The following is a 25,930-nucleotide window of genomic DNA, read 5'->3' on the forward strand; positions in this document are numbered from 1 at the left end:
ATCCAAAGTTACTGGAAAAGTTTCTGAATAAATAAATCTCACCCAGTTTTCAGAAGTTCAGAACAATAATGGTTCTGTTAGCTATATGCTTTTTCTTTTGAACTTTTTGCTTCACTGCTACTGTAACAGATTTTGAGATTTCTTGCTACAAGAACACAGGTCTAGCCCATCCTTATGAACTGACTGTTGCACTCTGTGTCTGATATTAGCATCTCCACAACTGTAGAGGTGTTGCAATGCACACATTTTTTCATTACATATTGTGATGGACTTCCACAGGCCTCTTATGAAGTGATGGAATTTATTATGTTAGGAGTCCTAGAAGTTCAAAGCAGCTTTGAGCTGACAGAACTGCTCTGTCTTTTCTGTTCTTGGTAGCATTTACAGGTAAAATCCATTTGTTGTGGTGGAGTTGCTGAAGTACTTGGTAAGTATTGCAATGCTTGAAATACATATATTTGCCAACAACAGCTTGCCTGATCAGATCTTTAGTCACAGTTTTGCTGTACCATAGCTACAGCCCAAATAGCTTGTAGGGAAACAGCAATACTTACACAATGACTGTGTGCTACCTAACGGTGGTGCCCTTGCTTCACTTGATAAGCTACAAGAACTACGTTCTTTGTCTTTCTGAAGTGGTGAGGACACATGGCTAAGGTATTACAATGCTGAGATTTAAAAGATATTACAGCAATAAGGTGAAAAGAAACAGTGTGCTTTTAAAAAATTCAATGCCCAACTTCTTGCAGAAAACGTGGATAGAATACAGTACACATTTATGAAAGAAGCCGTGCAACCAAAGCAGCATTGTCACAGCAGCCTGGCATAAAAAGCAGAAAGAGATGTTCAGCATTTCAGTCTCTGAAATGCAGCACATGCAGAACAGCAGATTTGATGAAATCGTTAAACTTAACAATCAGAGCAGAGTTCGTCTGCTTGACTTGATGAGAAGTTTGTTGCACCCCCTTTTTGGATCTGCTAGTTTAACAAAGAGTCTGTACAAATTCAGCTGTGAAGACTGGTCAGAACCATCCTGATGTTCTCAGGTGGCTAGCTGACTGACAGTTGCAGCCTGCACTGGAGGAGGTCTGAAATACTCTGTGCTGCAGGGCCAGGTGCTGCTCAGGACTGTGAGAAAGCATTGGGTGCTGTTCAAAGCTGAAGCCCTGCCAAACCAAGCTAATGCAGTGTCAGCCGTGGCTCTTGCCTGAGCTGGGCAACTGCTTCCTCTGCTTCGAGATTTTCAGTCAGGTCCTCAGTAGCAGGTATGTAGCTCCCATCTCTTCAGGGACAAAACAGCAGGCAGGAAAGTATACTTGTCGTCTTGGGTGCCAGCAGCCTGGACAGAATTAGCCACCAGTGGGCACAAAACGGCATAGTACATTACATTAAATTAGCTAATCACCATCTTTTTTAAACACCTTACAAGTAGGTGAAAACTTAAACAAGCAGTATGGAAGTATAGTAGTCTGCCATAATGATCACCTTGTATATTAAAAGGTCTTGATACATGTTACCTCAGTTCTTTAAGTAATTACTGTGTTGCCTATGCCGATTCATACTTCCAAGCAGTATGTAGCTGCTGCCAGAGAGACTTCAGCACTGTGAGTTTCTTGAATCTTTACATCTGCTAAGAAGCTACTCTGCTTCAATGTCTGAAATAAACCCAGGTTTCTCAGGTGTCCAATTTGTGTAGTAACAGAGATCTAATTCTCTGTTGTGTGCATTACAATCCCTATTTAGAATACTACTCATCTCCCTCTCCTAAATCATGCTTATTAAAATTAGTAAGAGACTCACAATGAAGATCAACAGTCATTTTTTTGCAACTTTTGCAACAATTGTGGGTTTTGTCACTGCATGGGTTGCTTAGTATGAAAGGTGCAAAACCTCCTTTTTAAAGTGAAACAGATACTAAACTGATGTTTTTAGCTGACCCGCCAGTGAGACAAGATGCAAGCTGCAGCTTTATCATTTTCAGTCTGCCTGCCTATTCAGGAACATGTGTTTCTAACCTTTATTCACACTTGAAACACTTTCTAAGTGCAATAGCTGATTTTTTTTTTCTGAACAAGGAGTGAGGAATCTGAAAGCTGAGTATGGCTTCATTTTATACAGCCCATGGGTGTATCTTATTCATGGATGGAAGGCAGATATTTGTTGTGGTGTTTGACTCACTAAAGGTATTTCAAGGCCAAAGTTCTCAACCCTGTATAAAGTAAAAATAGGTAATTTATTAAATAAACCTAATTGCTTAGAGAGAGGAGGATCTTATGTTAATTGCAGGCTTGTCAAAGAAGATAAAGCAAGTATTGGGCTTGGAGTAATTATGCAGCTATGACTTAAGGACAGTGAGCTCAGCTGCACAGAGCAACCACGTATTTGACCATCTATTTGACTTGTAGGAAGGCAGAATATTTTACTCCTGGGCCACAAAGACGTCTGAAAAGCAGATCCATGCAAATCTTTCCTTCATCCTGAGCTATGAAATACTGCAGTTAAGGATTTCTCCTGCTAATCTCAAAGAAACAGATACTGCCTCTTATGATTCCTGTTTTTTACATGCTTCTTGCTGTTAGACATTAGTTGATTCACAAATCTTATTACAAAAGAGTAAAATGCTATGATAAATGTGCCTTATCTGGTAAATTTTTGCTTGAGAATAATGCATATACTGTTCATCCTTTTAATTATCCAGGTCATGTGAAGGATATCCACATACAAAAGGGTGGCAACCTCAGATCATTGTCATGTATCATGCAATCAATCAGAAAACATTGTGAGATGGATTTACAAGTGTTAAGTTACATAGCTAACTTCACTGCCCCAAGGATGATGCTAAGCATTGCAGGATGTGTGAATAGATTTAAAATGAGAGCAAGAAACAGGAAGGCAGAAGATGTGGGGGCTGCAAGGGTCAAGAAGGGTCTTGTGTGAACAGATAATAATCTGAGCAAAAACTAAACAAAGTTTGTGAAGTAATGCAGAATGAGAACAGCAAGGGTTTAGAAAAACAATCTGTTTCCAGAAGCAGCTGGATTTGCAGACCCCGATGACCTGTAATTTTCTCCTGCTTGGATTTGCTTATGTCTAAAAACACTTTTGAGCCCTAACTCGAGCGTTCTCAACGTATGAAATACCCCAGCCACTCACTCATAAGAAACATCCAGGAACTGTCTTTAAAACTTTCACCTTGCTCTCAAATTTGTCAAGATATTCAAAAGTTACTGAGAAAGAGGGACTAAAAGTACACTGCAAGAATTTGATTTTTGTTACAAAATCAGCATCTAAACAAACTGGATGTTGGAATTAAGACAATGCAAGTCTGTTCCTTAGGTATTGCAACTATTTCTGCATAGGCAAGGGGCCAACTAATGCTTTGTATGCAGAGACCTAAAGATGTGACTGGGCAATTGCTAAAGTGAAGAAAATACTAAGATTTTCCTTTAATTACTTTTCTTTTTTTCACCTCCTGGCCATTGCAGTAGGGATTATTTTATATTGCCATTTGTTAATGTTAAGCTATTCTCTTTGCATACAAATCTTAAAGCACATAAGCCTGCTTGAACGAGGCTCTGGTTTCAATACCTCAACATCTGACACTAGAAGATCTGAATTAAAGAAGAATGTCAAATGTTTTGTAGATCTCAAATAAGGTGGGTTTAGTAGTTTTGCGTTGCTTTTCTAAGTGGTACAAATATAATGGATCTTTGAACTATGTTTAAGATCTGTCCTAGTTGTAGCAGGTTTTCCCTTTCTTTCATTATTTCTGGAAAACCACATTATAAGGTGAAAGTATGAACATGGTGGCAGGTGTAAACAGCCAGCCAGGAACATGAAGAAAAAGAATCTGTCTTTGGATGTGCAGCAAAAGTCCTTGTGTCCACAGATAACCAGTGACCTTTTTGTTTCATCCTGTTCCCCCTCCCTCAAAATGCTCCTATGCTATTCTCCAGTAACACTGTTGCCATGGCACCCATCAAAACCCAGATATGCTCTTGCTTTAGGTAGCAAGATGCAAATTTTCATAAACAGCAGAATTTCTTTTCACTGCTCTAGATAAGGGACTCTCTTCAGGCCTCCAGGCAGAGGCAATTTACTGAAGATGCTCTCATTCCTAAGTATGCACCATACTGTTATAAAGCCAATCAAAAAATGGGACTTGTTAAATTTTCTGTAATTTGCCTGTTTGATTTTAACAGTAAAGATTTCACTGCACATAAGATCTCATCTGTACATGACCACGCTTTAGAAAGTTGAGAAGTGTGTGGGGAGTGTGGGGAGAGGGGGAGTGGCTCATCAGCAGGATTAAAGTCAGGGCACTACAGCAATATACACCAGTTGAGGCTGTGGCTCTACAGCCTCAAAGGAGAAAACTTCAACTGTTATGTGAACCGAGTTTTCTCCTTCGGCAGTAGGGAACAGCTGATGAATTGGACTCTGCACAGAAGCTGGTATAAATGATGAGAGTTATCACTGAATTCTTGACGTGTACTGACACAGATGTGATTCATGAAATATACAATGGCTTGTTGTGGAGGAGATTATATATCTGTATGTTAAGATGTTACTGCACAAAAAAGCTAGAAGGGAGGACAGACCAAGCTTGAAGCTCACATTTGAAATGTCAGTCATATAATAAAACGCTATTTAATCTTTTAAAATATGCATATTGAAGACCAATACTGGGTTTCCAGTCTCCCTTTGTTCTGGCTCAGCAGTTAGGTACCAGCTTTAGCAGAATGACAAACAGTTCCTTTACACAAGGAATTCTCTGGAAAATGCAAAGGCAACCTAAACCACTTGTACACTGTGGTACGTAAGGCAATAAGAGGATAAAGACTGCCAATGCATTTGTCTGTTGTTTTAGAATATATTCCATTTTGTCAATTATTTGTCCCATGAACACAGCAACTTCTAAATGAATTTTCAGTCTGGGTCAATTCTGTATAAGTGTAAGGAAAATGATGGAGATCTGAAAAGTTAAGCAGGCAAAAAAATGTGTTTGGAGATTTGCTCAGTATCAGTCTATGCTCAAGGAACAGTACAAAATGGTGAATGCTTCACTAATGTCAACAAGAAGACATCATTCCCAGTAGGCAGTACTTCCTCCAAGAGGTAATAATACAGAGAGGGGTGAAGGTTGGTTTGATTTCTGCTGATGCAGACTAAAAAGAAAAACTTCCAAACTTTCCACTGCTGGTGATAGGCTTGATACTACTTTGCTGAACCTAACAACCAAGTATCTGAAGGGGAAAAAAAATCAGAACAGTGAAGATACCAAAACCACTCTCTCTCTCAACCTGGGATAAGATGATCTGACACTAAGGTGTAAGACCAAGGCATGAGGAATCTGAGTTCAGCTCCCTGCTTGCCACCACTTGTCTGTCTGCTCACAGGCAAGTCATTTGGAAGGTGGAAATTGTGGAAATGCCCTGCTTGGTAGCAGAGACACAGTCCCTGTGCAGTGTTTCCCATCTGTACAACAGGGATGTCTCCATTTCAAGTTTCAAGTTTCTTGGATTTGTAAGCTCTCTGAGGAAGAGCTGGTTGATGCTTCAGATCCACTTCTTGTAAAAGGAGTAGTAGCAGTTCAATCATGAGAGTGGAGAAAGTCTTGGCTAATTGCAAAAGAAACAGCTCCTATTGCTGAAGAACCACAATTCTAACTGTGGTTCTCCAATAAGACTAATGCAAGCCATGTCAATAGCCTCGCTGCAAACCTACACAGCCCTGTCATGAAAATCACTTCAAATTTACACTACCTAGGCCCCAGATACCACTAGCAGCAACAATTTTTTACAAAATCAGACACCAAAACACAAGCTGTTTCTACTGCATGTCACACCTGTACAGACACTGCACACTTCAAACCTGGCTTATAAATTCTTTGAGGCTCATTTGTAAAAATGCACCAGAAATTCTACTGAGCATAAGTTACATAGAACAGACTTTTTGGCTCTGACAGGATCTGCATTGAGATCTTTTGTCAGGTACCACTGGTTTCACTAATAATCACAGATTCCTTACAGACATCATAATAATTTTTAACAGATCCTCATGTTGTTTGTGGGGTTTGGAATATTACCTTGCAAGGGTACAGACACAGAACTGCATGCATGCAAACAATATTGTTATGATCACTAGTGCTGGTATTAAACAGAAAGCTAAGTATATGTACTATTGTCAGTAGAATGGAGGCCAAAGGTTAATATGAACATGTTTTATAGCTGCAAAAGCTAATTACTTAAGTTAAAGTGAATATAGTGTATATTGTTTGGGTCAAAGAAATCATATGCAAGCATATTTGCATGTAATCATAAAGTATTTTAGTGCCCATAATAGAACTCATTAAAAAGAACATTGATTTTTCCAGAAGAGAGTGCAGAAAGCTTGCTTTTTAACCATAAGTAATAACAGAGACTTATGTGCTATCCTTTACAGTTCTGCTAGTAGCAATAAAATACTACCAGTTTATTTACTTAAAAAGCTACTTACTTTCTTTAAAAATACAAGAGAGGTTTTTAATGTTATATGACATCTTTAAAAATACCTAATTAAAACAAACAACATACTACTTTAACAGCTAAAGGTTTACAAGAAGTTCTGTTTCTTCACAAAATCCAGGAATTTTGCCTAATTCTTGCCCACTCTGAACACCAATATAGGATCAAACACTTCTGAAAATCCTTTTCCCCCAGAGCAATACCTTAGAAATCATCAGTTCTAATAATGTCATCAGAAGGTATTCTTATACAGGGAAGTTTCCAGGACTGGAGAATGTGAAAAAATCTAACTGGTCTTTCTGACAGTGGATTCAGGCTCACTACAATCAGTCAACAGATTGAATCTTTCCTTTGATCAAAACTACAGGGGCAATATTTTGCATCCAGCAATTTACCATTGCATCTGAAATATATCACTATTCTTTTTTTAAAGTTAAATTACACAATTCTTATGCAGATGAATTTCTCATAGGGATTGTGTTTGCATAAGGGGTGTATAATTTTGTGCACACGTCTTTGAAAATGTGGTTACTCTTAACTTCTAGAACTGAACCAAGTGTTTGTTACCTTTTAGTAACAGGTGGTAAATATCATCTTGAATTCAGACTGCATGTTAGAGGACCAGCTCATGGTTCTTTAGGAGTGACATTTTGCAGTTGGAAGGATGAAGTAACATAACCACCCAGACCACCTGTTTTAAGGAAAGACAATTCACTAATAACATTCTCCTTTCCTGGTTAAATAAAATGGTGTCTGAGGAAGCTACTCTGCCAGCTTAATTAAACCAGTACCGATTTTGTTAGCCTGCTTCAGCCCAATTCTATAAGGAACTGCTTACTGAATGGGTACTTGAATCTCTTCTCTGATAACAAAGCTGTCCAAAAACTGCATCATGGGACTTGTGGAGGAAAGGCAGGTGTTACTTCCCACACTGAAACAACACACTGATATTCCAGTTTGGGCTCAAAATATATGAGTATACACATGCATAAATGCTGTAAAAACTATGGAGAAATCTTTGAAAGTATCTGTAAACTTCTATCTCTTGAAATTACTGGGTCATATAGTAATCATCAAATTAGTCCCACTAAGCTAACTTGATGATCCGCAGGACAGTTAAGGTTGGCTAAACAGAAATAATTTTAAGGTTTGCTAGTAATGTAATTCTAGTGTATGTTAGCTGGATTATTTCTGGTTTAAGATTATTTTAAAATCCCAAATGTAAGGTTAATGGGGTGTTTTCAGTGTAATCTCAAAGAAAAAGAGATACAGGAAAACGTAGCAAGATTACTTTACAAGAGAATTGTTGTAACTCAGCATAGCTTCCAGTATATCCACACTTAATGCCAGGATTGTTGCTGAAGTTAAAGAGGCTTGAGAACAGTTAGCACTGTCAAACCACGACGGAGTCCAGAGAATTTCAGAAAAACCCTTCTCTACATAGCTGTGAAAGCTGAAGGCTTGGCATACTGAAAGAAACAATTATTCACATTGCAGACCACACATTGTATTGCTGAATATTCATATGCTAGAGAACTCAGACTATGTTCTTAGTATTGTAAATTTAATTGGAATATTTTGAAGATTGCCCAGAAAAACAGAAATATATTTTAGTACTTATAGAAAAAGACAATACCTCTAGAACAAGCTACCTCCTATGACAAGTAAATGGGATACAGAACTATCAGTTCATTTTGTATTTCTTTCAAATAAAGCTACAGTGATAACCAGAGGATATTTTAGTAAAATAGCTGAATTATCCACCCCTCTTCTTCAGTGGAGCAGAAGACTAGGATTTAAGGCATATTAGTCAGCATGCTACTGTATTGATCCTCCTGAGTTTTGATTCTGTCTCAGACACATACTGTGAGTTTTCTGCAGCGATGAGAGGAGATTTACTGGAGGATGATTTTCTCAGAATGAAGGTGATGATTTAAAAAAAAAAAGAATAAGAAATTATATAATGTTGAATTTCATTTAGTTCTAGTTTGGTTTTTTGTTCGGATGGATTCAGTGTGGGATTTAGCTGTGGAACTGAGATAGCTTACCATGCAGAACTGATGTTTGTGGAAACACACAAGTGTGTAAGTATTTTGTCTTTTTACAAGCTCTTTGTCCTTGAAAGTTACATGCAGCTCCACAGAAAATCTGGGTGCAGGCAGCTACCAGGATCAAACTCACCACTATATGATAGTTGTTCAAAACATGTGGTGTGCCTCACTATGGAATCTTTAAACAAAATAGTTCTAGCTTGTGGCTACACAGCCTCTATGCAGGTAAGTCACAAATAGCTGAGCATATGTGTGGTGCAAGGTTAAAACAATAACAAGCAGGTCGAATCATTCAAACACTGGAAATCACTTTGACTCCAGGCCAAAAGCTTAGCTTGAGATGGTATCAGTATGGGATAAAAGGAGGATAAACTAACAGGCTTAGCAGCCAGCTTGTTGTAGTCAGCATATAGTACCTATACTTCCAGCAGGAGAGCAGATGGCCATATATTTAAGGAAGCACCAGACAGGGAGTCAGGAGATCTGAATTCTATTCCTGGCTCTGCAGCAGTGTTTGTATGTCACCTTGGGGAGTCACTTTCTCCCCCTTTTTTCTCCATCTTTTAAGTAATGGAAATAATATTTTATTTGTCTCAAAGAGTAGCTGAGAGGCTAAACTGATGCTGAAAAAATGCTCTGAAGCTCTAAGAAGAATGTATTCTTCTAAGAAGAACTGCAAAGTAAACTTGTTTAGAAGGAAGGACACTACATGTTTTCATATGTTGCATGTTTGTGCCATATGTTTATAACCTTTCCTCTCCCCACAATGTCCCATGCCTTTTTGCACACAGTTTTCAAGGAGGGAATAGAATTATAGAATCATGGAATCATTAAGGTTGGAAAAGACCTTCAAGATCATCAATTTCAATCACAATCCAACTACCACAATCACTAAACTATATCCTGAAGCGCCACATCTAAACACTTCTTGAACATCTCCAGGGATGATGACTCCACCACGTCCCTGGGCAGCCCATTCCAGTGCCTCACCGTTGTCACCGCTTGACTCAGTTTGGCAACAATGCTCTCGATCCCCTCCCCCTCCCACCCAGGGAGGATCCCCTCACCCAACTTGAACCTCTCCTGGCACAACTTAAACCCATTCCTTCTCATCCTATTGCTAGTTACTTGGGAGAAGACACCAACATTGGCCTCTCTCCAACCTCCCATCAGGTAGTTGTAGAGAGCAGTAAGATCTCCCCTGAGCCTTCTCTTCTTCAGACTTAACAAAGCCAGTTCCCTCAGTCTCTCCTCATATAACATGCCCTCCAAACCCTTCACCAGCCTCGTTAGTCTTCTCTGGACACACTCCAGGATATCAATGTCTTTGACTTCCAAATTTGCTAGAAAGATAAGCAGCTGCCAGTAAAAATCTGACCAAAGAACAGAGTTTAATACTGAGAGAGGCATTATTTATGCCCAAGAGGGCAACAGGCTTGTTGAAGTTAAGTGTTTCTCCCAAGATATTTTCACATTGGTGGGAGAATGATGTCTAATGGCTTTTATTCCGGATTCAGCAGTGCTACTTGCAAGCTGAATGCTAAGTACGTACTTCAGTATTTTTTATGAACAAATCGTCTGCTGAAGTCCCAAAACAAATCCATTTTTTAAATCAATGAGAAACATTCATGATTATTTGCACAGGTGTTTCATCTAAAGCCCAGTAAAATCTAGAAGACTTCAAAGGAATCTGAATCAAAGACATAGCAAGCAACTGTCATTTCTTCTAAATCCTATGCCCATTGAGCAAAATGACCCTTTCTATGTTAATAACTATTTAACATCATAGGAGTAGTGTATTGACCACAGAATAAACAGCTTCTGCTTTCAGTGTGAAGGTGTAAGCTTTGGGCTGAAATTGAATTTTAGCATGTATCATAATTTGCTCCATTTGTGCATATCTTTTTTGCAGGAGAAAAAAAACAATCCCAAAGCCTTTTGGTTTTTTCCTCTGTTTTTCTTGTTCCTAGTTTATGAGTCCCTGTCTAGGGACTGAACCCCAGTTCAAAGCCAGCTCTGGTAAAAGCATACAGACAACATTGCAGAAGACTTCAAAACATTAATCCACTTCATAGCAGTGGTGGAGACAAAGGAAGGAAAAGCAAAGTTTATCTGAGCAGACATTCTGAGTGACAGTATGGAATATGGTCTTCCCACATGAGTTTATTTTTCTGATTCCTCACAAATGGAGCTGCCTGTAAACTGGACTTCCTTCTGGTCTTCTGGAAGTCACTGTGGGTTGGATGGAGGGAAATATTCACCATTTTCAGGATTAGGCTGTTGAGCAGGTTATATAGTGTGTTTGTTTGGCAATAAATTAGGAAGGGTCTGGTGTGATAGATAAAGAAGAACATATTCTCTTGCCTGCAGCCTGATTTTGTGAGAATATACTTTCGAGTTAAGCTGTTCCTTTTTTATACTGGGAAAGTTCTGCTGCCTTTGTCATTGATGACAACCTTCGTAGTAAGGTAAGAGAGGACTTCATAATTTGTTGAGAAACATTTCCAAAGATACCGTAATTACAGTTAATGTCCATTGAATAGCTACACAAACAAACTGACTTACTGGACTCTCTTCACCCAACACCCATGCAGTTTCCTGCATTAAATCATCATGGGATAGCTTTAATCCAAAAGAGAAGCTGAGTGAAAAAATTTCTTTCTGAAGGACTGTGCTGTATATTAAGGAAGGAATTCAACCATTTACTCTTGATATATGAACTAAGCAAGATATTAGGTATTTCATATAGTAACCAGCCCACTGTTCTGCATATATAATAAAAACACTCTTTATGACAGTGTAAAGTGCACAGTCTGTGGCCACTGACAGCTCTGGTCCAACTGAAAGTGGTTTACATGAGACTCCAACTTTCCCTTTTACAGGAATGTTGGTTGTTTCTTTCATGTCCTATTTTTGGCTGAGCAAGTGACAGACTTGCAATTAAGAAGTCAAAGACATGCTCCAGAAAGACACAGACAGGAAGGGACCAAGGATGGAACTTGCTTCACACTGTTCGCTTGCTCTTCTTATTCCTATGATTTTTATAAACTAATCTTCACTAGCTGTCACGGGCCTTCCAGGTAACACTTCCTCCAATGACTACCAACTTTGTCACATAACATTTTCAAAGTTTTGAAGGTGACATACAGAAAAATCTATTCACTGCTTCAGTGAGAATGTTGTTATTTGTATGTGTTTGTGATTTGGGATGTGGAAGAAAGCTTGGAGAATTAAAAACAAAAGCAGAAGTAATTAAATGTGATGTTAATGATTCAAGAAGGGCAGGTTCTCTTCCAGGATAACTCTGGCTAAATATTATACAATGTACAAATAAAGTGCTTGGTCCAGACCTTCTTCCTCCTCTCTAGTCCTGCATTGTTGCAGCTTGGTTCTTTGCACAAAGATGTGGCTTTTTCTTGGGATCACCTTTTCTCTGGGGATGCTAATTCCTGGAAATCTTAGCTTTAAATTGCAATATAATGGGTAAGTGTGAATGGAGTATTACAAAGAATTGTGCATGCAGTGAAATTCCCAGGAACTGTGTAATAATATTAATATAATAATTAATAATAATATCTGAAAACCTGGAGATAGGGTTACCAAGCTGTAAGCTTGGTAATATTTGGAGAGAAAATAAAAAGATGGGAAATTAAGAAAGAGTGAAGCAAATCCAAGCCAACAAAGATACGGCTACAGCTGTAGGCGACACAGAATGTCCCTCAAATGCATGTCAGGATGCTCTGCTTCCATTAGCTGAAATTCATTTGGCTTATCCTCTTTCATAATGAACTCTGAAATCAGATGTGTAAGAATAAAGTGCCTTTTCTGAGTATAAAGCTGGGGGAATGACTAAGCAAAATTACATCCATTAATAAAAGACACCTTAGGTTATGTGAAAAAGTTGGTGTCTCAAAAGCAGCTCAGACACTGAACCCTGTTGAAAATCTGTAACAAACAAACAAAAAAGCTAATGAAGTTGGTCCAGACAATCTTCGCTCCAAGGTGTTCAGAAAATGAGATTATAATATTTATTACTGATTAATATTTTTTAAAAGGATGAAATTACTTGTTTTGCTGTATTTTCAGTTCTGCTTCCTAAGAAGGTAAGTGATAGAAGATTATCCTGTTTGTCAATCTAAACTACTTTGTTTCATTCACCCTCAAATTTGCAAGGAATAAGAGGTCACTCTGCCTTTACAGCAGTTAGGATTTTGCAGGAGGGGCACAAATATAATTTGCACACCAGCTGTCCACATATAACTTTATACACAGAATTTTCTAAAGTAAACAGAGAAAGCAGCCCAGTGCTGAACGCCTCTAGACTAAATATATCCTCAGAATTAAGTTTTAAAAATGAGATAATACCAAGCAATACCTACTGCAAGTAAGTTCCTTCATAGTATACCTGTTGAACAACTGTCCTGGCAAAGCTCCTGGCAGAGGATAGTCACTGCTTCTCTCTTTAAAATGTGTTATTCCCCGTAGACAATATTTGGCCTTTAGATTTGTATCAGGGTAGTAGTCAGAGCCTCTTGGTTTCAATGAATGGATTTCAACAGACCCTTGGTAATGTAGTGTTCCTTTGTGTTTCTAACTGCTGTCCGGGACTGAACCTGTTGAGTACTTGCATGGAATTTTAAAACCCACTTAATCAAATTGTCAGTGTAACTTGGAGTGGCCAGCACCCGCACAAACATGAAATTACAGGTAAAGTCCATCTTCATTGTAATTTGTTCTGTTCAACAACTTAAATGAAATACCCAACCTGTGAGCATCCAAGGAAATGCAGCCTGTGCTGAGAACAGTCCTTTAAAAAACTGATTTTCTAACGTGGTCACCACTTTGCACTTCTCCACTGAGAATCGTATTCCATAATCATAAATGAGCACATTCTATCTAATCTTAGTTTAATATTAAAAATGGTTTGTCTCCACACTGGCTATTGTAAAAGGTTTATCAGTAAATAAGAGCTGGCCATCTGGCAGCAATCTGACTGTCTGGCATTTCTTTCATTTGGTGTAAGTAAGACATAATGTCAGTGAGAATAGAAAGATATTACAGGATATTTTTTCCCTTCCTGATAGACAAAGAGCAAAGCAAGCCCAGGCATTTAGAGAAAATAAACTCTGAACTGCAGCTGAGATGTTTATTCTCCTAGCAAAGATGTTTATCCTGCACCTACAAGGTTTATTACAAAGATATCATGGCTGTTGTACCAAATAGTTAGCAATGCAGATGTAATCTTTTTGTCCCATAGAAGAGGGTCCTATATGCTAATAGCATATACCCAACCAGTAGTAAACAGCCCATTTTAACTGTCAAGGTCCACGCTTCTCTATCAGCGAATATGATATTTTTAAGAGACGTAAAAACCCCAAATCCCTCTGTTTTTCAATACATAATGTGAATGAATAGTGAATTCTCTCTTCATATAAATTACGCTAATAATTGTACATTTGTGTACGGAATCATAAATTATAGCAGTTGCAGTCCAGATGATGAGGTCCTATTATATTGATGACCAGAATGGCCATGTCTTTAGTAAAAAGCCATGCAATGTTTTTGCAACAAGAATTTCTGTTACAAAAGCTTTAAAATGTAAAATGTTCCCTCTAAAGGCTCCAAGGCACATTGAATTCACTGAAGGAGACTGTTGGTTACTGACAAATACAAACATTTATCGGGTTTTCGATTCTGTCACATCTGTAGTGGACAACTACTATCTCCGAGTAATCTAATGTACTTGCCAAATCCACTTCTCATTATGAAACCCTTTCATTAGAAATCTCACACTTGCTATCAGACCTGGAAAGATGATCTGAATGAACACTGAAAAGCAATCAGAAAAATAATTTTAAATAGAACATACAGATTTGCTTTTTCTGCATTTCCAGCTACTTTAATTTGTTGTTCTTAAACTTTCAAGATTTTTTTTTTCAGATTAAGCCTGCAGCAAATAAATTTCACAGGACCTTAAGAAAACATATATTCAGACATTGGATCCTTGTATCTTTTCTAGAAATATAGTGATAGGTCTTGTACTAGGAATTTTTGTTTCGTGTGAATTTAGTAACAATATGTAATTCTGGAGACCACAAGATTCACTATTTGAGGAATAAAAAGGCTATTCTTATGACAAGTAGTTTGTGAATATCTCAGGCTCTCAGAAATGTTCTTTTATCATGGCCATCAAATGGTTTTACATGTTGAAGTAAATCGGCAAAGCATCAAGTCTACTTGGAATAAAAAAAAAATATATTCCTAATAGAAGAAAAAAACCTCCTACACAAAAAATAGTTTATTATATATTATCAATGATCTTGTTTTGGTCCTAGTCCTGCAAAGGCAGAAACACACACCTAAACACACACCTAGGACTCATGTGAACAGTTGGCTTCAGTGAAGTGATGAATAAAGAATAGCCAATGACAAGGAAGCAGAGTTCACCTAATGCTCTAGTAACAGAAAACTCACATCACTTAGTCTACAGCTAAAACGTTACAGGAATTCATCACTCAGACATGTTTTTGTTGCAACAGCACTCAGCTACATGCTCTGTCTTCCTTCTACATAACAAAATACCTCCTTTTGACTTAGAAATCACAGATACTTTAACAGACACTAAAAGTCATCTTGTTTATTTCCTGAATTTCCAGGGATCAGGTTTTGCATATTGTGCCAGAAACACTTCAGCAAGTCCAGCATCTTCAGCATCTTTGCAACACTCTACTGGTGAGTAAGAATAACCATGTGTGTCCAAAAAGCAGAGTGGGGTTTTAGACGGTAAAACAGATTTGCATGTAACTTTGGACAGGAATGAAGGTTAAAGCAAACTTGAAAAAGCTTTACCTAACTTTTTTTCTTAGCGTAGGGTGGAACTGGCCTTACACTAACAGAAGGAATTTATGGGAATAAGTTAGTTTCCTTGCACGGCTCCATGAAGGTGCTGCTTCTTATCAGTGGTGCCTGAGTGAATGGAAACACTAAGCCTGTGCTGCATGGTCTATGGTCAGATTGCTGGAGAATAGTTATGGGGAGAATTTGTAGGAAAACTTCTTCCACTTATTGATACACAGCTACTCTATCTTAAATGTATTTTCTCATTCTGAAAACAGAGCTTGATTTTTTGCATTTCTTTCTTCTCCTCTGCAAAGCTGGATTTGTGGAAGCCCCTGCTGCCTGAAGACATTTTGGCTGGAGAAGACCTACACATAAGGGTCCCAGCCCCTCTGCTGCAGGAGGTGAAAGACAGCTTAGATCAGCACATGATCTCTTACAAGTACGACCTTTAACTTTCTAATGGGAAAGGCTGGCTCTAACAATCTTCCTTGCTATCACAAAACGACCCAGCCCTTTCCAGTGAGGAGTCAGCAAGTACTGATAGATCCAATCTTTGTCCCAGGTGCCTCCAACTTACCTTGACCTGCCCAATGCACATTTGCTATATATACACCTTTGAGTTTTAAAAGCACATTCCCCTATGCCCTGTTTATTCACCTTTCAGCTAGCCGGGATTGTGAATTTGGAGCTGGAATCTGAGACGGCCCAATTTGTCTTGTTTACTGCTGGTTGTCTTCTCAGTGGCAGAGGATGGCACTCAGATGTATGACTCAGCCTAAGGTCAGGAAGCCGAACTTGGCATAGCCACTACTTATAGGAACATGCTTTGCTCTTGGAAAGTATGGATACAGCGTCCTCCGTGTTTCGGAATGCCCAAAGATTAAATCAGTGTCACTACATAGAAGGAGTTTCTGTAGCTCTCTTTTTCCCTTCCCTGTCTTTTGTTGCTCCTTTTGTTTGGAGAAGAGCCCTTTCAAAGTGAATATTCAGTCAGTTTCTTCAAAGGTACAGTTTCCTACCCTATCACCCACACCAGGCTTTTTAGAATTTGCTGGCACCATCCAGCCAACCAGAGACATCCCAGCCTGGGATAAAGGTCCTGATGGCAGGTCCCCACTGAGCACACAGATGAGAGCCATCACACTTACCAGCCACACATCTTTACTAACTTCCATGCTTCTACTTCCAACTAGAAGATCTAATTCACATACAAAGAGTATTTATAAAGCCAAATGGCATTAAATAAAATCTGTTCTTTACACAGTTCCATGTTTATTTGGAATCTGCTTTTTCAGGTAACCAGTAGCTATTTATATTTAATATAAACAACTCTGTACTCATTCAGGGCTGGTGACAAATGGCCTATGGACAAACACTGACATTAATCAATCAAAGATAAATTAAAGGAGGCTTCAAAGCTGTTTAGCATTAAAGCTGATCTTGATATCCTGCATCTTGCCTTACAAATTATTTTTAGTAAGTGTGATTCCCTGACAACAAGAGATGGAGAGAGATGAGAGGGGAGCTGGTACAAACGATCTAGCATCAGGTCTAGGTATTCAGGGCTTAGACAACATTCCAGAAGATATTTAACCTCTTATTTTTATCAAGACTCTTAAGTTTCTAATGGTTTCAACTGATTCCAATGGAAATTTAAATACTAAAACTGAAGTTAGCAGCTTCATCTTTTAGCCTTTTTTTTTTCCCCCTTGGATTGGGGCCAGAACTGTACCCACCTTGTGTAGAGTCCTAAAGAAAGAGGTGGGTAATTTAATAGTCAAACTGAATTTTTGGCTTCGTATTGAGGGGTTGAGATGAATACAGCAATACTAGAGTTAAAGTTCCTATAACAGATTCAAAGCAGGAACCACCTTTTAGAAGGCAGTTAACATGCAAGGAAGGTAACATGACAGTTAGGTATATAATGATAAAGGCATAAATGACAAATTATAAACAGGACATCAATATTCTGACTGTGTCAGATGCTGGGATTTCAATTCTACAGAGCTCTGATAAGGCATTTTCTGTGTGTGGTTTCAGTTCATGGGAATTTGCACTGCCTGAATTTTAGTTTGAAGTTCACATGTGAATAAACATCAAAGCTCAGAGTAAAAGTCAGCTCTGACTACTCTTACAAGTTTCTTATGTGCTGTTTCCAGAAATGCTGATCAGTGCTGCTGTCAGCAGAACAGTCTATTAGGACTTCTAGTGGTTGAAAACAACCACATTTAAGCTACTTCTGCAATTGTCTTATCGTAAGAGTTTACAATGAGCAGAGATTTGTAACAGTGTTACAAAGGGCTGATAGCAGTGAGAAAGAATCGTGTATGGTCCAAAGTCCACTGAAGCCAAGGAAAAGGTTTTATGACTCCCTTACTCATAGAATCACCCTTGCACTGTACTCATTTCTCAAATAATTTGCAGCTAAAAAGAAGAGCTTTTTGAAGGAAAAAGGGGCTTTGTTCTAATTTTTGCAAATTGCAGTGAATACTTCTCTGAAGTCTTTGCAAACTGAAATTGTATCCATAAAATACAATGAAACACTAAACTTTTTTTACTTTCCCCTCCTTTTCCCAAAGGAAGATATTTTCACCTTTTGTCCAGAAATTTAAGTTGCGAAGAAAGAAAAGATACTGAACTTTTTTTTTTTTTTAATTATCCTTCTTCAAAAAAAAAAACAAACACACAACCTGAACCTTCTCTTACATGAAAGTAACCATTATGCTGATGGTGATGAACTTTTCAGGCAGTCCACAACAAATTAAATCCTTTTGTTTATTGATGTAAGCAATGTACATACCATGATAGTTCTGCACTAATTATTATGGATTGTTGGGTTTTTTTATCTCCTCTTTTCCCCTTCCCTCAGAGTCCTAATACCTGATGTACAGGATCTGGTGGATCAGAGCATGCCAAGGGAGACAAGCAGCCACAGGCAGGTCCCAGAAGGTTATGTCTACACCCAGTATCACCCAATGGAAGAGGTAAAGGGGAAGCCAGGTCTGGTTGCTTGCTTTGTTGCTGCTATTCTGTAAATGCCATAGCAAGAAAATCCATGCTTACAGAAAGGTCAGCTGAAGTCAGTGGAGCTCTTTCTGCCTTTCTTCTTTGCAGAATTCGTCCTTAGTCTTTTGACTAGAATCTTGACTTGATTGAATTGGATATGAATTAGCCATTTATTTTAAATCCTCAATTGCTCCTTGACCAGTACCAAAATGCTCTGCGTGAAGCAGCCATATTGTTTTGCAAATATTATTCTGGAGTTCAGTTGATTGGTTTGCTACCTTTCTACCCTATTATGCTTTATCATTATCTCTAGTGTTTACTCATTTAAGCCCCAATATGTTTGATGCTGAGCCAAGTGTGAAGTGCAATAATTATTGCAGTGAGGAAGAAGAGGTGAACAGTGGGGGAGCTGTAGAAAGAAAGAATTTAAGAACAAGTCTTTGACACTTCAAGAGAGAATAAAGTCATGAGGGTGGGTAGTGAAGATTTTTTGGTGCTATATTTCACAGACCAGCAGGTAAGCTTGGACAAAAACAGACCATAGTGGTATTCTTACTCCTAGCCGCATAATAAGAGTGAGAGAGCGGACTCAATCCTCATGTACATTTTGTTTGAGCTACCCGTTGAGGGTGACTGCTGCTGAACTCAGATGTGGAAAATCAGTTCTGATAGGAAAGAGACTGTAATACTGTTTTGAAGATTTGATGGTCTGGCTCCATGTCTACTGAAGTCAACAGAAAGATGCCATACAGGATGGATATGTTTTATGAGATCCAGAATAGAGTATTAGTGTTGTATTGCAGTGATGTTATCTCAGTGAGATATGACCATGGATTTGCTCAGAAACAAGTGAAGGGCCTTCCACAAGTGTCAAGTGATACCACAGAAGGAAATGAGCTCTGAGGAAAACGTTGCTTATCTAAGCAAAAGAAAACACTTTAATCTGGAAATGGAAGTGGGAAAGAGAAGGAAACTCCCACTTTGGACCAAGAATTCTCTGTGACTATTTCAGATTTATCAATGGATGATTCAGATTGAGAAGAACAACAGTGAGCTGGTGACTCGGCACTACCTGGGGAAGACAATTGAGAATCGTGCAATTTATTATCTGCAGGTAAGGGAGGAACTGTCTTAAAATGAATTAAAAGCATCTTCACAAAAAAGTACACAGGAGATGACAGGATTCAGATATTTCCTAAGACAGAGCTCATCCCAATTCACAGAAATGACAGGAGTTGGGTTTTATTCTTCTACATTACGGTAAGATTTGCCTACTTTCATATACACTATCACCATAACCTTGCTATTGTTACTATGCAGTGAAAGTAAGAAATTTAACTGAAGTCTTGTTTAAAAATACAAATCAAGCTGAAAATCCCTTGGTAACAGCTGTGTGTCAGGATAAAGCATTTTCTTTTGTTGGTTTTATTACTTTTTACAGTATATAGCCTTTCTGGTAGGAGTATTCCATGACATTTTTATCCAATGCTCTAGTAAAAACCATAGTCTTAATAATTGGGTTAGTTGTTGTCTAACCAATTCCTTTCACTGAGAAAAATTAGATCCCTTGCTTTTTGTGCTTCCCTTAAAAAAAAATCTAAAAATAAGAACAACCAGTCCTGTGAATGACTAATATAAATTGAAAAGAAACTGTCTTTTTTACACTCCTGCTCAACAGAAGCTTTAAGACTCTTGCCCTCTGATAACTAAAGAAACGGGGTTATTAGGAAGGAGAGCTTGTTATAATGATGTCTGTAATACTAATAATCTCAGATGGCACATTCTCTTCTTTCTGTTTTATGCTGGGCTATTTTATAGCAATGTAACAGTTTTCCAAATGATAATTTTTACACTCTCTCAGATCAGTCAATCACCAAATAAACCCAAAAAGATCATTTGGATGGACTGTGGGATTCATGCCAGAGAATGGATATCTCCAGCCTTCTGCCAGTGGTTTGTGAAAGAAGTGAGTCCTCACTTTTTCACTTAGATAATTAAAAAAATCTATATAACTTTGGACACCTTAGTTCTCTTCTCTATCATGGTACCAAGAATTACGCTTTTTCTGCTAAAATATGGTTTTCAAAATTAGTACATAGAGACACCTGTGGAAGCCTAAGTTCAAATCACAGTTGGAGATGCGATATGGGATAACATTTGTTAGCGCTTTGTTTTCTCCACCTGAACTGATTCCAAAGCCACTGAACTTGAAGCCATCTCTCTGTTTCCCACAGTGGCTTTTGGATCAAGCCTGTGTGCATCACAAAGGCATAGTCCCCCTGGAATAAAGCAACCCTAAGATATGGTACAGCAATATTCCTCATGAATGGAAAGTACCTGGAGCACAGGTACTCTAACATGCACCTTTCATACCTGCAAGAGTGTATCCATATGAAAAACACTATAGCTAGATACACTGTCACTTTGTTAGTGGCAAAAGGTAGGTATCTCGAGATACCTGGGGACCAAGTAGGTCTTGGACACCATGATGTTATCCGGGAGTGAGTGATTCCCTGATGATAGTTCTAAATTAGTTCTTTCCAGTGATTACCACTAGATTCTCTGCTCAGTCCTCTGTATTTTTCCTTTCCAGATTCTTCAAAATTACAAATCTGACCCAAAGATAAGCAGGTTTCTGGAGAATTGGAACATCTATGTCTTGCCAGTCTTCAATATTGATGGTTACATCTATTCCTGGAAAAAAGTAAGTACTGGTAATCCAGGAACTAGATTGAAAGTGAGATGTGCACAGCATGTTTTCTTAATTTCAGATACAATCATAGCCATTATATTTAAACAGAGAACAGTGGCAGAATCATTACACAAATTCTCTCATGACAGAGAGGTTTTGTTTCTTCTGGTAAATCAGCAAATACTTGAAATTACAGGGCTAAAAATTGCAAGCAAATATCATGAGCCTTGAGAAGAGAGAAGGACAAAACCACAGGATCAACTGCTTTTTGGTTTCTGGGGATGAACTGCCCTGCTAACCACTTGAGGCTTGGTTGATGGAGTTAAGCATGTCTGGAGGAGTTAGTCATTTTTCACAAGGAATCTCAACAAGCAGATGGATCTAAGCACTTTTGCAGCATTGGACAGGACAAGAATTGACCAAATATAGGCTTATTTGGTTTTGAGATAGGTGTATCTTCTCAAATAATCTTCCTTCTCTGATATGGATATTAATGCAAGATGTTAGTCTTCGGCAATTCTCATCATGCTTCCAGGCCTCTGAGCCCAGTCAAAACACCTTTTAATGCAGCCCCTCAGCTTTAGCCCACCACCAGGTACATCCTGGTGTTTCCTAGCTTGCTCCCTGGCAGGTTTGGTGAATACCACACATTGCACTTCGATGCACAGGTAATTCAGCCAGGAAGCTCATACAGGTAGTGCAGTGAGGTTTGCAGGGAACCAGATATAGCAGTGACTATACAGCAACAAGGAGCAGCAGCAAGAAATATCTTCTTTAATCTGAAACAAACAAATTCAGCCATTGTCTCTTGGACACAGAGGTATCCCTAACAATGCCAAGTCCTTCTTAGGAATGCAACACTGCATGGAAGCAGTTGTGTGCCACAGAAAAAGCAGATTTCTTTTTTAAAAGCTCAGGAAGCTCATTTCAATGTGCATACAGGCTTGTACAATATGACAGCCTAGCTGTAGTAGATAATATGTTCCATCACTAAGTTTTATCACCCTTGCACACAGAGTTGCACCCTGACAATGCAAGAGTTAACTCAGAATGCAGAAGACTAAAATAAAGGAGTCTTTACACCATATGACTAGGTCCTATGGATCACTGTTATTGTGTAACTGAAGCTAATTTGTCTAGGATCGTTTGTGGAGGAAAAACCGTGCTCCATATAAGAATGGCACCTGCCATGGGACAGATTTGAACAGAAACTTCAATTCCTCATGGGGCAGTAAGTTTCAAATATTTCAGATAAGCAAAACAAATGTAAAGAAAAAGTAGTACCTATTATCTGAAATCAGATGAAGTCCTGTAAGAAAGGAATACTCACCTTGCTGTCATCAAGACATATATAAAAATAAATACCTGGTTTGTATAAGTATTAATCATTGACTTTCAACTGGCATTTTTTTTGTGAGCAGAAAATTGCTGCTGGTGTACCTATATCTCTAATTCACCACAGAAGCAAGCATCAGCTATAGGCAGCAATGTCAGAAGTCAGTCACTTAACAGCCAGTATTTGTGTTTGCAATGAATTCTAGGAGCCTCCAAAGCTTCCCTGACAGGTGCTACACTGTGGTGATGTCAGAGTGTATCACTGTAGTCAGTTTGCAAATGTGTGTTAAACATTTCAGTCTTGTAGAAAATTTTAGTTGCTACCAACAGAGTAAAATGTTGAAAGCCCATTAAGCTGTGTAGTCTCCCTGCTCTCATAAACATTTGCCCTAACACTCCAAGGTAAATTTCTCTGTTCCCTGTGAACTCTATCCTTTGACTCAGTTTTTGTATTCCTCTCCAGGTGTTGGTGTTTCTTATAACTGCAGCAGTGAAATCTTCTGTGGATCTGGACCAGAATCAGAGCCTGAGACGAGAGCTCTGGTTCAATTTATCAAATGGAGGACAAGGGACATTTTGTGCTATTTAACAATGCACTCCTATGGACAGTACATCCTCACTCCTTATGGTTCCACAACTGAACCTCCAAGTAACAGTGAAGAACTGGTAGGGCAAAATATTAATCTTCTGCACTTGTAGAGAATAAGTACAGGCAATAACATGTGGCACAAGTCTATTTGCCCTCTTGCCTTTCCTTCAGAAGAGCTGGGCTTATTCAGGGGCTTAGATCCCAGAGTTACTGTTGTTCCATGTAGTACCAGCAAGGTTAATTTGCTTCAGAATTAATCCTAATCCTTCACCTTAAATCAGGAAATATGAACTACTACAGATAGGGTTATTGCAATGCAAGGCAAGTGCAGAAGAGCACCAAGTTCTTGCTGCATACAAAAATGCATTTGCACTTTAGGATGCCAATACATTACACACAAACGGTTGTCACGATTGTGTCCAGACAAAGTATTCCAAATAGAATCACTAGGAGAATAGGAGCAAAGTAGGCACTTACTTGATTATTTTTTCCCTCAGTTTTGAGTGTTCGAATTTGAGTTCATTAATATGTGTATTTATAAAGATTCCAGTAGCTGGAGCACTAGTCAAGAGCACGAGGGACTTGGGCACAGACTTCATTTGAGTAATCGGAGAACTCATTTAGTCTGTCTGTGGCTCAGTTTCTAAAGATGGTGGGATATAGAGTCTATAGCAATACAACAAGTATAAGTGATCAATCACTGCTGTGGCCAGTATGTGTATGCTATACAGCAGAGATTCTAATTCTCAAAACCGCAGTCATTTAGCTTTACAACAAAGCAAGTATCTCCTCTACGTAATAGGAGAATAATTTTTAACATTTTAACATAATTTGCATTAAAAATATCAAGAATTATTTGCTCAAATATTTGCAGTGGGTTTCTCTAAAGACCTGAACTAATAAAATAAAAACTTCAAGATGATCATGTATCAACATAAAGCTAAAAGAGACTAAAATTTCAGTCCACTCAAAGTAATTGCTAAGTGTACTGGCCCTGGTGACAACACTGTTCCTATTTTTAACTTACAGATACATGTTGCAGAGAAAGCGGCTGCTGCCCTGATGGGAAAATATGGGACCAGATATGAAGTAGGATCAACCTCTTTAATTTTATGTAAGTTTCTTTATGTTCCCTTTTGATGGCTCTGTTTTTCAGTGACTGCTTCTTGTGTCACAGGCATCAGTAAGTAATGCTTTGCCCAGTTTCCTCTCTGAGTAACATTTGATGGTCTGGTTTTGTGTAACATCTAAGCAGCAGTCATTTGAATACAAGATAACACTGTATGTTATAAAGCTGACTGCAGGAAGGAAGGAAGCATTGATCAGAAGATAGTTCCTACATGAATTCCTCACAGATACATCACAGGGGACAGAAGGAGATTGGTGATAGATCATCCTGACCCTGCTGAAGTCAGCAGCAAAACTCCTATTTGTCTTCACTGGAGTCAAGCAAAAAATTACAATCCCACTCAGGTCTATAGTTACTCCATCAGGTATTAACACATGGCAGCTGCTTGCAGTTCTGTGTGAAATATGCTGGCTTCAGCCTCGTTTCTAGCAGAGCAAATCAGCACATCACAAACTGGCTGATACTAGTTGACAGCTTTTATGTAGAGGACTATAGGCCCTAGAGACTGCGTGGTAAACCAAATCTTTTCCCAGTAAGTAATGTCATGCCATTCACTCAGAACAGTGAGTGCTTAGCTCCAGTACCTATACAGTTTTGTATTTTTACAGCATCTGTCTGTGGCAGTCCCTGAGTCACCCAAGTCCCTACTGCATGAGCAATGCAGTGTAAGTAAGGTAACTTCTCTATGCCTAGTACTGCATTTTGACAGGCTTTGTACTTACAGCGAATAGGTATGAAAAAAGACCCATGAGGCAGATGAACAGTGATACAGGGAATAGCCAGAAATCTTTCATACTTGACCAAAAATTCTGTTTTAAAACAAATATACAGATTCCAGGCAGTGTCAATGTAGAAAATGAAGTACCAGAACAGACAAATGGCCAATCCATCTTGTACCCCACACTGATCACAGTAAAATACTAAAACCACAGAATTTCTGGAACTCATCTCCTGTTATTGTACAATACAGCCTTATGGAGGATCATTTCACTGAGGAAACTTCATAGAAGACTTTTAGCATAATTAGGAATTGCAGAACCTAGAAACTCTGCTCTCCATATCACAGATACACAGTTACTGTCTAGTCCAGGGCTTCTGGTATAATCTTGCACTAACTATAGCAGTAAGTATTTTCAAAGAACCATACTTAATACATATGTCTACTCTCTATTTTTAAATTCACAGACAGTAACTCAGGCTCCTCACGGGACTGGGCTCACATGATTGGCATTCCTTTCTCCTACACATTTGAACTACGAGACAAAGGTACTTATGGATTTGTTCTACCCCCTGAACAGATCCAACCCACATGTGAGGAGACTATGTTGGCTGTCACAACTATCATGGACTACATTGACCAGAAGTACTTCCCAGATAGGGCTGTGATGCTGACCTCTGGCAGTTTGAGCATGAGCCTTTGCCTTGGTGTTGTGCTTGCATGGAGTGTTTCTTAAGAAAGGCTTAGAGAACCCAGCAAGAAACTTCCATGCAGAGTATAATGTCCCTTTAAAAAGACAAAATTACATGAGCAGAGGAACTAAATGTCTAGTGTTTCAATAAAAGCTCATTCCACAAAATACAAGCATCCACTTGTGGTTTTGATAGCTGTATTTTAGGGAAGGAGGAAAGGAGGAAGAGCTGTGGAAATCTCCTGAGCTTCACTTGCTGGTTCTGCAAGAAGCCAGATGAGTACACGCAGGGACACTATCACTCTCTGGCTTTTGAGTATGTTTTCAGGGGCTCCTCCGGGCCTATGCAGCTCTTTAGCCAGCCACAATCCTG

The 25,930-nt window shown here is 38.7% G+C and overlaps 1 protein-coding gene across 1 annotated transcript; it reads left to right on the forward strand.

The window, feature by feature from the left end:
• Positions 1-11,960: 11,960 nt before the first annotated feature.
• CPO (carboxypeptidase O) lies at positions 11,961-25,602 on the forward strand. The gene is made up of 11 exons (XM_051623569.1): positions 11,961-12,040; positions 15,214-15,289; positions 15,712-15,836; positions 18,267-18,381; positions 19,416-19,517; positions 20,265-20,369; positions 20,997-21,107; positions 22,236-22,326; positions 22,894-23,096; positions 24,049-24,133; positions 25,334-25,602. The coding sequence occupies exons 1-11, from the start codon at positions 11,961-11,963 to the stop codon at positions 25,600-25,602; spliced, it is 1,362 nt and encodes a 453-aa protein (XP_051479529.1).
• The last annotated feature ends 328 nt before the right edge of the window (positions 25,603-25,930 follow it).

This window comes from Apus apus, chromosome 6, assembly GCF_020740795.1.
Source record: "Apus apus isolate bApuApu2 chromosome 6, bApuApu2.pri.cur, whole genome shotgun sequence".
NCBI classification, from domain to species: Eukaryota; Metazoa; Chordata; class Aves; order Apodiformes; family Apodidae; genus Apus; species Apus apus.

Coding starts and splice junctions, on each gene's coding strand:
- CPO (XM_051623569.1), top strand. CDS start 11,961: ATGTGGCTTTTTCTTGGGATCACCTTTTCTCTGGGGATGCTAATTCCT. Junction 19,518..20,264: donor GTGCAATTTATTATCTGCAG/GTAAGGGAGGAA, acceptor ACACTCTCTCAG/ATCAGTCAATCACCAAATAA. Junction 22,327..22,893: donor CTTCAATTCCTCATGGGGCA/GTAAGTTTCAAA, acceptor ATTCCTCTCCAG/GTGTTGGTGTTTCTTATAAC.